General features: G+C 46.5%; 1 protein-coding gene across 4 annotated transcripts; it reads left to right on the forward strand.

Moving 5' to 3' along the window:
• Positions 1–467: 467 nt before the first annotated feature.
• KCNV1 (potassium voltage-gated channel modifier subfamily V member 1) lies at positions 468–14,349 on the forward strand. 4 transcript variants are annotated; one of them, XM_081874402.1, is made up of 4 exons: positions 468–676; positions 6,070–6,582; positions 7,751–8,277; positions 13,410–14,349. In XM_081874402.1, exons 2-4 carry the CDS (start codon positions 6,101–6,103, stop codon positions 13,919–13,921), a joined length of 1,521 nt encoding a protein of 506 aa, XP_081730528.1. In that variant the 5' UTR covers positions 468–676; positions 6,070–6,100; the 3' UTR covers positions 13,922–14,349. The 4 variants fall into 4 exon arrangements, with proteins under 4 accessions (XP_081730528.1, XP_081730527.1, XP_081730529.1 ...); XM_081874401.1 differs by having other exon boundaries at positions 468–626; XM_081874403.1 differs by having other exon boundaries at positions 468–622.
• Positions 14,350–15,016: the final 667 nt, after the last annotated feature.

Here is a 15,016-nt window from a genome sequence, read left to right on the forward strand (position 1 = left end):
TGGTGCCAGCTCTGTGCACGAGGAAGCCCGGCTCCCATTGGTTTCAAGCTCACTGGATGACCTTGGGCTGTTCACAGTCTCTCACCATAACCCAGCGCACAAGGTTTTTGTGAGGACAAAATGCAGAGGAAATGAACTATGTACACCTCCTTGGAGGAGATGTGGGATTTAAACGCAATAGTCTCTGCTCCATGCATGACCAAGTCTGGATCCAAGTTAGCGTGCAAGCGAAGGAGCTGCCAAACTACCGAGTACTCAGGGAACAAACTTTTCTGCAGGGCGCGCAGCCGGCTGCGGATTCTTCAGCTCTGGCGAGACCCTTTTCCTTCCTAAGCACGTGGCTCCCGCTCCAGGGTCTTTAAAAGATGTCCCGGGTGGTGAACCCCACCCTTCTCTTGCTGTCGCCTCGGAGCTGCGCTCTGATTTGCTCGTGCGCCTGCTCACGCGCCTAACCAAGAAGCGCTGCCCAGAAGTTGGCGAGCTGCAGGCGCCGGCGGCAGAGCGCGCTTGTGCGCAGAGAAGCGCGGAGCTGGCGAGCCTTCCGCCCTTAAAGGCGAGCGCCAGCCGGGGAAGGCGCGGAGAGCTGGAGCCCTGCGATGTGCCCGGAGCAGCACGAGTGGAGGCAGGTAAGGGGGCGTGGCTCTTGCACCTTGAAGGCGATGCCTGGCTGGAATAGGTGAGCTCCTGTCAATCCATCAGAGTTGCTTCTGTGTGTCGGGCTTCTTGGGTTTATTTCGCCGGGATTCGGCGGGGTCTTCGAGGGCGCAACCTTATACATGCTTACTCGGAAGTAAGCGTCGTTGTGCTGAATGAGGCTTACCTGCAGGTTAGTGTGCATGGGACTGCAGGCTCATCTATCTTTAACGTCCTACATACTCTGGGTTTTTGTTTAAAAAATAATAATAATTTGCTGGTTTTCAGCGTTAACACTTGGTTTCGAGATGATGGATCCAATGCCATTTGGTGTTGACATCTTGTGTGTGCTTGCAAAGACAGAGTAAGTCTCGTTAAAATCAGTGGAACTTGCTTCCAAGTAAACGTGCAGAGGAGTGTGGGGCTGAATCACAGAACTGTAGAGTTGGAAGGGACCACAAAGCCGACTAGTGCAGGAATTTTTGCCCAATGTGGGGCTCAAACCCACAACCCTGAGATTAAGAGTCTCATGCTCTACTGACTGAGCTATCACAGGGGTCTTGGTGGATGATTATTGACCTGGTGTCTGGGTAGAGTATTGGACTTGGACTAAGGAGATCCATGCTCTGACCTTGTGCCAGTCCCACACTCTCAGGCTAACCTACCTTACAGGGTTGTTGTTGTAAGGATAAAATGGGGGAAGCAGTGTAATCTGTGTATAGCACCTTGAACTCCTTGGAGGAAAGGTGGGGTATAAATGCATGCAATAATAATTAAATTAAGATATTGTGAATTGCTTCACAGCTGTGTATAATAATAGTAATTATTATTAATAATAAAACTCTAGTATTCTGTGCACAGGTAGGGGAAGGGCTCTAGCTCACTGGTGAAGCATCTGCCTTGCATGCAAACGTTCTGAGGTTCAATCCCTGGCATCTCAAGATAGGGTTTGAAGTGTCCCTTGTCTGAAACCCTGGAGAGCTGCTGCTACTTGGCATAGATAATGCGAAGCTAGATGGACAAAAGGTCAGATTCAGTGTAAGGCAGCTTCCTGTGTTCTTGCCAGTTGCTTATTTTTAAGATTCTTAGAGAAACAAAACAGAATTGGTAGGCTGGTGATATAAACTGATGAAGGGATATGCTGATTAAAATGCACATTTTATTAGCATATAAATGCACATTTATTTAATGCTGCACTAGTTATTATTATTGCTGCTGCATAGTATTTGATGCTGCAGTTTATTATTAAGTAGTTTTTAATTGTTGCACTAATAATCATGAAGTATCTAAAGTTGCACGGGACGCAGGTGGTGCTGTGGTCCAAACCACTGAGCCTTTTGGGCTTGCCGATCAGAAGGTCGGCGGTTTGAATCCCCACGACGGGGTGAGCTCCCGTTTTTCGGTCCCAGCTCCTGCCCACCTAGCAGTTCGAAAGCACGTCAAGTGCAAGTAGATAAATAGGTACCACTCCAGCAGGAAGGTAAAAGGCATTTCCATGCGCTGTTCTGGCTTGCCAGAAGCGGCTTAGTCATGCTGGCCACATGACCTGGAAGCTGTCTGCGGACAATGACCGCTCCCCACTTAAAACGGGGGGCGCCTTTTGCGTGGATGCGCGCAGCCCTGGATCTGGAGTGGCCCCATCAGCATAGGCTTTGCCTTCCCTCAGGTGGGATACCTGGAGGTCCCCGCCTACCCCAGTGAGTTGTCCAATCCCACCTGGGGGAAGCGTTGCCAGGGAAACCAGGCCAGGTAAGGGGAGGGATTACCTGCCCACACAATAGAGGGTGGATCTTAATTGGTAATCCTCACTTGGCTCCAGAGCTTCTCCCACCCTACCCACCCTCAGTTAATGTCTTCTTTTGCAGGTTAACTTTTCTTCATAGGTTTTGCAGGTTAACCTGTCTCCACAGGTATGCGGGCGCTGCTACGATAAGGTCGCTGTTAAAGGGCCAGAAAGGAATTTCCCTGCATTGGCAGGTTTCGCCTTTCCCGTAGCAAAACGTCACAACTTTGGCGGTATCAGGCCTTGGGCGGAATCCTTTAGTCCATCTTCCTCTTTGCGGCGGCGATACCAGGGTTCCCCGTTAAAGGGGTTTTTGAAGGGAGGCTTTGGCCGTACGCCGAAAGGTCGTCATTGCTCTCCCCTGCGGCGGCATAACGGGGGCGGCTATCTCTGCTTGAACATATGTTCTCCAGAGCCGGCCCATCCCCCCCCCACACACACACTGGATAACCCTGATGCTCCCTAGGTCCCCGGCTGGGGACTAGGGAGGGAGAACGCCCAATGCCTGAGCCAAGGTCTACCCACATTTGAAATTTAATAAAGTTGTGGCCAATTTAATCCCATAGCACGTTGTCTAGAGTCGTCATTCCACATGACGGGGGGGACCACTCGGGATCTGGGGACTCCGCCTGTCCACGCAAACGCTGGCTCCCTCAGCCTATAGAGCAAGATGAGCGCCACAATCCCAGAGTCGTCTGCGACTGGACCTAATGGTCAGGGGTACCTTTACCTTTACCTATCTAAAGTTGCACTAAGCGATGGACATACCGACCAACACCCCCCCCACACACACTCAAAAAAGAGAGAACAGTGTGTAATCTACAGAATGGGTAAAGAATGTGAAGGACTAATTGGCGCATTTGTTTTAATTTTTAAAGTGCCACGGATGTAAATTGCAGCTCCTGTTCCTTGCCAAGGTTAATTGAAAAATCCATGGAAGAAGCAAGTCCCGTTGTGTTTAATAGGGCTTATTCCTAGATAAGTGTGCAGAGGATTGCAGCCTAGATGTTGAAAAGGAAACTGCCTCATATTAAACAAAATTCCAGTGAGGAAACCTAATGTGTACATTAGCTATTGTTTTGATTGCCGGCCAATAGAACCAGTGATAATGAGCTGTCTTCTTTTTAACTGCAAGGGATTGCTAAGCAGTTTCAAGAGATCTCGTGAGTGGTCATCCCTAAATGTCATGGCATGCAACTTCTCTGCACTTGTGCTTTTAGTGAAGCATTTCCCAGAAGTTGCTTTGGGTTCAGAATAATAACAAGAAGGACAGTCATCATTTTTTGTTATGCAAGCAGCCACCTGGTAAGGTACCTTGTTTTCCTAGGCTCTAGCATGCTGTACAAGCTGAGAACCAGGTAGTGTAGAAGGACCAGAATGGGAAATCTCTGGTCCTCCAAATGTTGCAGAACTCCAGCTCCCATCAGCCCCAGCTAATATGGTGAATGGGCAATGGGAGTCACTGATCTTTATTTGTTTATATACTGCTTATCCACCCAAAAGGCTTCCAAGCAGTTTACAACTATAAAATCAAGTGTAAAAGCATTACCTAATTAAAATACACAGTAACAATTCCATTGGGACTTAATTAGGATGTACAATATAGGAGCTAGCACAACTGGTAAAACAGTTAAAACAATAAAATCAGAAGTTCAGTTTAGGGGATTGTGTTCTTAAACAGGTGTGTCTTCAGGGGCTGGCGGAATGCCAATATTGACGGAGCCTCTCGTATTTCAGCAGTGAGGGCATTCCCCAACACTGGTGCAGCCAGTGAAAAAGCCCAATAATCATCAGGCTGTGAGAAATCTAACCAGGTTCCATTCACTGATTGTAGTGCCCTTACCAGGCAGTGGGGAGAAAAATGGTTTTTCAGGTAACCTAGTCCAGATTAATTTAGGACTTTGTATGTAAGTAGCAGAACCTTAAAACTGGCTTGGTTGCTCATAGGCAGCCACTGCTATTAGTAGTGGGAAGAGTGCTGGACTTAGCTCCCATGAAACTGCATCCCTGCTTAACCTGCCCTGCAGTGTTGGACATTTAGTCATTAAAAAGTTACTTTCATATCTAGTACCTTATGGTTCCATACCGACTTTAAGTAACCTGTAACTGCTGCAAAAAAAACCAACCCTCCACATTCTATACCCAGAGGGATTATATTATGAAGACAGAGCAATATTTATATATTTCAAATATTTGGATCTCAAACCTTATGGTTAATGGTCAGTTGGTTCTATTTACTACAGGAAAGGACATAGAAGATACAAACCTGAGCAACTTGATATCCTCCTAGACTTTGTTTACTTATTTCTGCAGCCATAGTGGCTAGCACTAACACACACACCCTCACCTTAACAAAAAAAGCCCTTTATTTCTTCTGATCCTGAAATCTGTACTGTGCAGTGAGGAATGGGTTCTTCTGTTGCAGCACTGGATGCAACCCAATTAAAAAAAGCATCAAAGGGTGAGAGAAATTTAAAAAGAGCTCTGATTGCACTAAATAATGATCTCAGGGCCAGTTGTAAGAAATAGCAAGCAGTGAGTAGTAAGGAATGAGATAGCTTTTAGGTTATGCTATGCTTCTAATAGGTTGTGTTATATTCTGGATTATGTATGTTTTAATAGATTATGTCTGAATAGGATGAGAGTGTTGGAGATACGTGCAAATGTGTATGTGAATCCGGTCTTGGGTGTTTGATTTTCGTTGTTGTGTATACTGTGTATATACGGACAATGACAATAAATTTATCTAATCTAATCTAAAAAACCACAGCATCCAGCCAGAAAGACTTGTTGAAACAAAAATGTCTTCCACAGTTTCCAGAAATTACAAATAGTGGATGTTTGTTGTATCTCAACAAGGATGCAGTTCCACAAAACAGGGGCAGACACAGAGAAGGCCCTGCTCTGTGTTACTGGGGGTGCTCCCCTGGACTCAGGCATGGGCACAAGCCCCTTTTGGGGGTTGACCAAACCAAGTTGAGTCCCTGGATTCCTTTAACGGAATGCCCTTCACATAGGGATGGCGAGACCGTTCTCCCACCCCTATCACATGAACCAGGGCCTATCCGCAACCTTGTGACGAATTGCTATGTGGCAGATGAAACCCAAATGGCCACAGCCAATCAGCCAAGTGGGGAAAATTTCTGCCGTGCCCCTGTCCCAACAACAGACAACACACGACGGCATAGCAAGGTCAATCGCAAAATGCCCTAAAATTAGGGAGAGGTGGGCAGGTGTTCTGATGCACGAGCTGAAAGAGGCAGCTCTGGGATACATGCATGGGCCCCTTGATCCATTTAGACTGCGCACCATTGGCCAGATTACACCCAGCAATGAGGGACCTACCAATTGGGTGTTGTGGCTATCCAATAGACCCACCCACAACCAGGAGGTCAGCCTCCAGGTCTCACTGCAAGACATGCCCTCTTTTAGGGAGGACACAATCTCTCAGGCAGACTGCATCTGAGCTGCATAGGGCCTTGTATGTTAGCACCAAAATCTTGACCCAGTAGCAGATTGACAGCTACTGCAGATCTTGCAGACAAAGTGCTACATCAGGAATTGAGGAAACTGCAAACAACAACGCATAATTGTTCATTCTGTTGCTTTGCCCCAGCATGGGCTCTTTGACTTTCATGTGTCATTTTCTCTAGGAGAGAGAAGGCTGCCTCTGGCAGCTGAAGAATGAAGTCCCCTCCTTGCTGCCTGTCCCTTTCTTCAGGAGCATCTGGAGAGGAGCTGGGTGAGAGCACGTCCTTTGGATCTGTGGAGTCCAGTGTCTTCTGCAGCGAGGAGGAGCCAGGAACCTTGCTGCGGCCGGTGGCCCCGTCCTTGGACTGCATCACAGTCAATGTGGGAGGGGCCCGCTTTGTGCTGTCCCAGAAAAAGCTGTGCTGCTACCCGGACACCCGCCTGGGCAAGCTGGCTGTAGTGGTATCAGCTGCCCGGGATGTTGCCTCCAGCCTCCTGGAACTCTGCGATGATGCCAATTTGGTGGAGAATGAATATTTCTTTGATCGGAGCTCTCAGACATTTAGTTACATCCATAATTACTACCAGACGGGCCGGCTGCATGTGATGGATCAGCTGTGTGCACTTTCCTTCCTGCAGGAGATCCAGTACTGGGGGCTAGATGAGCTCAGCATTGACTCTTGCTGCAGAGACAGGTGGGTAATCAATGGGGCCATGGGCCCAAATCCAGTAGGGCTGGGGAAGGCTTCAGTAGAGCATTGTAGATTAATTCTGCAGTTGGGGAGAGGTGAGGTAAGCACAGATGAAGGGAATTAAGATGAGGTGGTGGCCTGGGTGCCACTGATGTGGATTCTTGCCACCTAGGCAAGGCAGCAGCTAGACAGAAAATTATGGCAGTGGTTGAGTTTGGTATTGAAGTAACCCAGTTGCTTGTGTACTTGGAAAGGGGGTGGAAGTTGGGGTTGTGGATGGGCCCACTGCAGAAGGGCTCACCGGGGGTGGGGGGTGGAAAGGTGAGGGAGGGAGGAAAGTGCTGGGGGGGGCAACTCCAACAGTTTTTTCTAGGGAAAAAAATCACTGGGTATACTACTACTACTACTACTACTAATAATAATAATAATAATACAGTAATAATAATACCTTATTATTTATACCCCAGCCACTCTGGGTGGCTTCCAACAAAAGATTAAAAATACATTAAAACATCAGTCATTAGAAACTTCCCTAAACAGGGCTGCCTCCAGATGTCTTCTAAAAGTCAGATAGTTGTTTATTTCCTTGACATCTGGTGGGAGGGTGTTCCACAGGGTGGGTGCCACTACTGAGAAGGCCCTCTGCCTGGTTCCCTGTAACCTCACTTCTCACAGTGAGGGAACCACCAAAAGGCCCCCGGAGCTGAACAATGGGGTTGGAGACACTCATTCAGGTATACTGGGCTGAGCCTGGCTAATGTAACCTTGAAACAGGTTCCTCTGATCTAAAGCAGGGACGGCTAGCTTGTGACTCTCTGGATGTTGATGAGCTACAACTCCCATCAGCTTTGGCAATTAGCCATACTGGTTGGAGCTGATGGGAGCTGTAGTCCAAGACACCTGGAGGGCCACTGGTTAGCCACCCCTGTTTTTAAGGCAGACTTGATGTGTAGCACGGAGGAGTTGAGGTTCATTTTAGGTTTGTCCCTTTTGTTGATCATCCGGCTTTACAGCTCTGAGGTTCACAAGAGCACACCTTGAAGTCAGTGGCCGCTGTCTTTTTGCATTTGTAATTGAAGTTGGTTGTGGTGTTGCACATGCTGCCACGTGTGTTTGCATTCGTTTCAGATGTACTATAGTTTCACATTTTGTGTTTCGCTGCCCTGCACAGGTACTTCAGGAGGAAGGAACTAAGCGAAGCCTTGGATATCAAGAAAGAAGCTGAAGCACTTGATGCCCAGGAAGAGGAAGAGGACTTCTCCGGGAGCCTCTGCCCCAGATTCAGGCAGAAGCTTTGGGAGGTATTGGAAAAACCTGGGTCTTCTGTCGCTGCCAGGACTTTTGGCACCATCTCCATGGCCTTTGTCATCATCTCTATTGCCAACATGGCCCTCATCTCTGTGGAACTGAGCTGGCTGCCACCACACCTCCTTGACATCATGGAGTACGTGTGTATTGCCTGGTTCACAGGAGAGTTTGTCCTGCGTTTCCTGTGCGCACAGAAGAAATTCTACTTCATACGGAATGTAGCAAACATCATAGACCTACTGGCCATTTTGCCGTTCTATATCACTCTGGTAGTGGAGAGCTTGCGTGGCAGACACAGCTCCCAGGAGCTGGAAAACATGGGACGTATTGTTCAGGTGTTAAGGCTGCTGAGGGGTCTGCGCATGCTGAAGTTGGGCCGCCATTCAACAGGTAAATCTACATGGTGTAGGAAACTCTTGGGGAAATTGATTCTTTTGTGGTTCTGCCTAAGGGGGGGGGGACTTTAAGAAACTCGGATAAGAAGCTGACTTCCATATGAGCAGAGGCCCACAACAGGAGACTGGTCCCATGTTGCAAGCTAAACTTTGTAGCCACCAAACTCCAGACAGACCCTTCCCCAGAATCATTTCCAAGGCAAGCAGGTGACTGTACATATCCCAGATAGGTTTAACAGTCCATCACTCTTCATGGGGAACTCTGGAAATTTGGAGCTCTGGAAAGGGGAACAGGGGTCTCCTAACAACTCTCAGCACCCTTGACAAACTATAGCTCCCAGAAGTCTTTGGGGAAGCCACAACTGTTTAAAAGTGGCATCCAGTGCTTTTTGTGTGTTTAGGGTGTGTGTGTCGGTACTCACCATGAAGTTGTTACAGTAAGTGCCATACTTTTAACATTTGGGGGAGGGAAATGTGCCGGTACTGCGTACCCTTGAGTACCTCCCAGTTAGAGAATAAAGCACTGGTAGTATCATAGTGCTTTAAATATATGGTGCGAATGTGGCCAGAGAAAGGGTATAATTCCATTCCTTTCAGTTTATCGACTTACTCTGTCACCACAATGCCTAATTTCAACAGTGCTTTCTCTGTCATCTGATGGACACAGTCCCTTGTCTGAAAGTATAGTCTACTTTGCCCAGCAGTGCCACTCCAGGATCAAAAGCAGAGGTCTTTCCTGCCATTTGATCCTTCTAAGAAGGGATGCTGGGCATTGAACCAAGGATCTTTTGCATGCAAAACAGAAGCTCCACCACAGAGCTGTGGTACCTTTCCTAGGAACTTCCATCATAAGAGTTGGAAGAGACCATGAGGACCATCTACTCCAACCTGCTGCAATGCAGGAATTTTTCACCCAGCATGGGGCTTGACCCATAGCTCTCAGATTAAGAGTCTCCTGCTCTAGTGCCTTCTTAGCAAGCCACACTTTCCAAAGGAAACTGAATCTTTTCTGTATCCCACAATTGTGGGAGGATTAAGCCGAGGGGACCAGTTCACCTCAGGATGACATCTCCCTCTAGAAAACTATGTAAATCTGCCCTGAGGTCCTACAGTTCTGAGAAGCTGAATAGGCAAATGATTTTTAGGTTACCAGGGTGGGAAGTCTGTGACCCTTCTAGCTGTCGATGGACTCCCATCAGCCTCTGCCAGGCATGATGGGAGTTGTAACCCAGCAACATTTGAAGGGCAACTGGTTCCTCACCCCTGGTCTGAGGCCTAGTTCTTACAAGGAACAAACCTGTTTCTGAACTGCGCCAATAGTTGTAGGGGGCGGCAGGAATTACATGACTGAATTCTCCTTCGTACAACAACAACAGAAGAAAAATCCCTACATGCAGGAAAACTAACATGTTAGGAAGAAGACTAGCCTAAAACCTTCACTGCATCTAGTTTTCTCTGTTCAGGGAATTTGACTTGTTTGGGCAGTGGGGTGGAAGAGTATCCAATCATGTTAGCATCCTGAAGTGGTACAGTCCAGAAATAATGTTATTACCCCAACACAGGTTAATTGGACCGTCATGCTAGAAACTCCCTCTAATCACTTCTCCTAACCTTTTCATCACCCCCCTATTAGTGCTATATAAGCTAATTTGGTTGCCTGCCCGTTTCATTGTCAACCGTGAGTAAACTGGCAAGGGTCAGAGATGCCCTGCTATCAGCATTGCATTACTATTCAAAATAAAACTGGATTCATATCTGCAAACATTTGCCTAGAAGGGGTTGCCTATATGAACACAGCTATTCTGAATTTATAATACTCTATTTGCTTCTTTTATTCTTGAACAGATCAGATTGGAAAGTCATAGCAGCAAGGCTGTGTTTGCAGCTGATGGGCTCAAATGTTGCCTCAGGTGAATCTGTTGTTGCAACATGTTCCCCACTTCCTCAAATGCAGATAAATCCCAGATCGGTTTCCTTTAGTTGGCAGAGCAGTGAAGGCTTCATTTTGTAATATATACATGGCAGAAGATAGGGCAACCCCCCAAACAGTGCCCCCATTTTCATCTGATTTGGGCTTCCATAAAAACCTCTCACCTTTCACTTACTTTACCTGTTTTATTTGCTGAATGTATATAGCTGCTTCATAAGTTCCAGGAGGCTCAGAAAACAATGTAAAACTGTTAAAGATACTGAAACACTCAAACACATATTTCTTTCTCTCTCAAACTTCCAGCATTGCAGCCAACCTCTGGGTATCTAATTCAGAAAAGATGCCAGCTTCCAGGAGACAACCTCCTTACAATAGGTTCCCATTGACGAGCTGTAAATAAACTGAGCATCATTGAACTGTTAACAAAGCAATGGGCTTCCAGCATCTGTAATTTCTTTTATTTTCAGAATCATTCCAGTTTGTAACATATTGCAGGAAGAAAGAGAGAGGAAAGAAACTTTTATGTCCATATAACATATGTGATCTATGTTAGTCACGGGTGCCGTGAAAGATAAAAGAGTCCTCTTTCCTTGCTGGTCCCTTGGAATCAATTTTTACTCATCATAGGAGGTGAGGTGAGAATTTATTTAAAGAGACAATGAGGAATATTGAGATTGAGTAAGGGCAGAAGAAACTTGCTGGTATCCAAGCCGGGGCAAAATGGCAATGAGCTCTTATGGTGAGGACTTCTACTCACAATGCATCCTGGTGTTAAATAGTCCATGTATTGTGTTAAAACATGATACCACTCCTGCAGGCAAGTTATACTTGCTACTCCATCAGACTAGCATAAGTTATAGAAAGTGCTAACTTGACACATCTTGACACTACGGCATATTGATTTTATATCATATCTCCCATACATAGACTGATGGATCACCAGCTCTTGAATTGTTCCATCTTTGAAGAAACTTGGAGAAGGCTTGAGATGGAAAACAGTCAGTTTTTATTTTAAACAACTGAGATGTGCCATTAAAATGGCATTCACAAGAGACATAAATGCATTGCAAGCCTGTTTGTGCTTGGAAGGAACCCCATCAAGTTCAATGAGACTAACTCCCAGATGTCTGTATAGGACTTCAGCCTAAAAATATGAGGGTTGAGGCTCATAAATTGCAGCTGTGTGGAGTACCTCAATCGAACAGAATCTTGTTTTGATGTGAGGCTAGTTGATATGAAAGGGTTTTTTTGGGGAGGAGGGGCCAGGGCTGGTGATAATAGAGCTATAGTCCTGAGCTCATACAGTTGGCAGTCATCCACCTCTAAAATTCATTATTTCATTTACATTTAGTATTGAGGTACAGTAGATGAATGTCAGCTCTTGCATGCAGGAAATGATTCTCAAGTACAAAATTTGGAGAGATGACTGGGTAAGCAGTATCACTTACTTAGGGACTTCAGCAGAACTCAGATGGATCCTGAGTCAACAAACTAAATATGAGCCAACAGCGTGGTGCTGCTTTAAAAGGGCAAATGCTAATATGGGTTACACAGAAGTACTGCATCCAAGGCATGGGAAGAAATTGTTCTACTCTACTGAGTGCTGGTCGATTCCCAGCTACATAAGGATACTAAATATGTTTTGTTTTGGTTTTAACTGTTAAAGGAGAATAGCAGGGCTGACTTTGTTGGAAGAATTGTTCCATTCATTCAGACCCCATGTCCAACCCCTCCAAAAGCATTTTCCTTCCTCTTTTGCGATATTGGGCCTCCTCCCCTAATAAATACTGGGTGAGATGAGAGCACTTTTTCAACCCAAGGGCTACATCCTCTCCTGAGGACCACATGCCAGTGGTGGGTGGGAACAGAGGCAAAAGTGGGTGGATCAATAAATGCAGATGTTACCTTTGTACAGTAGGCTAGTTCCTACATGCACACCTCTCTGTCCTCCATCCAGACAAGCAAGTGGCTTGATCAGAAGTCAAGTATACATTCTAGCCACGGAAAAGCATGCAAAGCAGGGACACTGAGGGTCTAGCCAGGAAAGGAGGCTTGTGCCCTAGGGAGAGCTAGAGACATTTGGCCTCTGAGCCACCTCAAACCTAGGGAAATATTTGTACCAGGGACAAAAAAAGATTCCACCTAAACATTAGGAAGAACTTCCTGACAGTAAGAGCTGTTCGACAGTGGAATTTGCTGCCAAGGAGTGTGGTGGAGTCTCCTTTTTTGGAGGTCTTTAAGCAGAGGCTTGACAACCATATGTCAGGAGTGCTCTGATGGTGTTTCCTGCTTGGCAGGGGGTTGGACTCGATGGCCCTTGTGGTCTCTTCCAACTCTATGATTCTATGACTCTAGGATTCTAGGATTCTATGACTGTTCTTCCTGCCAAGCTGGACGTGGAAAGTGTCCAAGTGGGCTTTAGTTCAACTTCTACTGCTCAGAAGGCAGGAGTTCACACGACCACAGCTTTGCTCAAGGCCTCTCTATCCCACTCCATTACTGGTCCTGTTTAGCTTGTCTTACTATTGCCCTTGCAGCAGGGAGGAGAATGGGGACAAAACTAGAATTATGGGGCTTACCTGTCATTGATGCAGGTTCCACCTGCCGTTGGCATCCCAGCCATCCACCCTACAAGTCCCAGGGACATCAGGCTTCAGGGAATCTGATCCCTCCCACGGTGGCAGCCAAGAAGCAAATAAACAAAAAATGTTTCTTACCAAGTAATTTATTCACTATGCACAGAGAGAGCTGAAGGAATGCATTCTAACTAGGATAATGCCATTGCTCCGAGTAAAGTCCCACCCCCTCCATCTGTTCTATTGTATGTCACACCTAATGTGAGCTTTCTGCCTCTGAGCTTTCTATTCTACTACCCTCAGTGCCCGCCTGGTCCTGGGAGAGGGGAGGTCAGGAATGCTTTCCAAAGACACTGAGTCTGTCAGTGGTCTCTCCCCTGGTGCTGCTGCTTCCTGCTGTTCATCTTCCAATATTTCCCAGCTTCTCCCCTCTGCAGTCTCTGAACCATGCCCTTCTGCAAACCACTGTTCTAAATCTATACAGTCCTCCTGTTCTTGGGAAGGTTCAGGAGAAGGGGTGGTGGTCCCCACCATTCCTCCTCAGTCCAGCCCCTGAGAAGGGGGACCAGCCACCACTGATGGAGGCTGTGACCTGAACTGAAATCCTCTATTGTGTTGCAGGTTTGCGGTCCCTGGGCATGACCATTGCCCAGTGCTACGAAGAGGTCGGCATGCTCCTGCTTTTCCTCTCTGTGGGCATCTCCATCTTCTCCACCATGGAATTCTTTGTCGAGCAAGGTGTCCATGGCACAACCTTCACAAGTGTGCCCTGCGCTTGGTGGTGGGCTACGACATCCATGACTACAGTTGGCTACGGAGACATTAGGCCGGACACAACCATCGGCAAGATAGTGGCGTTCGTGTGTATATTGTCGGGAATTCTCATTCTGGCTTTGCCGATAGCCATCATCAATGACCGCTTTTCTGCCTGTTACTTCACACTGAAGATAAAGGAAGCTGCTCTCCGACAGCGTGAAGCCTTAAAGAAGCTCACAAAGAACATGTCCAGCGATTGCACCGTCAATGTTAATTTGCGCGACGTCTATGCTCGAAGTGTCATGGATGTGCTGAGGCTAAAAGGCCGGGACAGAACAAGCACCAGGAGCAGTGGTGGTGATGAGTTTTGGTTTTGATTTATTTAAAAAACAAAACAGCATAAGGCAGGGGTAGCCAATGTTGTACTGTCCAGATATTGTTAGGCTACAACACCCATCATTTTATTACCATTGGCAATGTTTGCTGGGACAGATGGGAGTTGTAATCCAACAACTTCTAGAGAACACTACACTGTTTAAAATGTGTGTCTAATGTTTCGTCAGCCTTGATAATAAATGCTATGTTGAATACGAGGCTAACAATTGTTTCATGTTCTCCCCTATTAAATTTCCCTTTCCAGGTTTCTGAGCATATGACAACAATTACCCTAACCCAAAGGCTTATTAAAAGCAAAAACACTCAGGTTATACTGACTCTTACCATTTAGACCATTCATTAGAATAAAATGGCGAATTTATCTACATAAAACAATGTTTCGGTTATTTGGTAATAGTTCTTATGCTTGCTTTAAAAAAAATAAAGTGTTAGCAAAATGAAAGTTGTTGTACTGTTTTGTTTTATATTTTAAAGAGTTTTAAAAAAATAGCAAGAGATGAGGAGCCTTTACAGTTGTGTCCACAGTAGCCAATTTGAGACATGATTTAGTCCATCGCAGAGATGGGGGACTCAGCTTCTCTCAATCTCATTTACCCTTTTGAGGAAAGTCATAAGTTAAAGGTAAAGCGACCCCTGACCATTAGGTCCAGTCTTGCCCAACTCTGGGGTTGCAGCGCTCTTCTCGCTTTACTGGCCAAGGGAGCCAGTGTTTGTCCGCAGACAGTTTTTCTGGATCATGTGACCAGCATGACTAAGCTGCTTCTGGTGAACCAGAGCAGCGTACAGAAACACCGTTTACCTTCCCGCCGGAGCAGTACCTATTTATCTACTTGCACGTTGACGTGCTTTCAAACTGCTAGGTTGGCAGGAGCAGGGAGCAAGCAACGGGAGCTCACCCCATCACGGGGATTCGAACCGCCAACCTTCTGATCAGCAAGTCCTACTTATAGCATAAATCAGATGTGAGGAATCTGAGATGCTCCAGATGTTATTGAACTCCAACCAGTAGTGCCTGGGAACTGGTGGGCAAAAGGCAGGGATCCCTCTGACAGGCAGAGCCAACTAATTCTAAATTT

Source organism: Podarcis erhardii, assembly GCF_964252035.2.
Source record: "Podarcis erhardii genome assembly, chromosome: 8".
Lineage (NCBI taxonomy): Eukaryota > Metazoa > Chordata > Lepidosauria > Squamata > Lacertidae > Podarcis > Podarcis erhardii.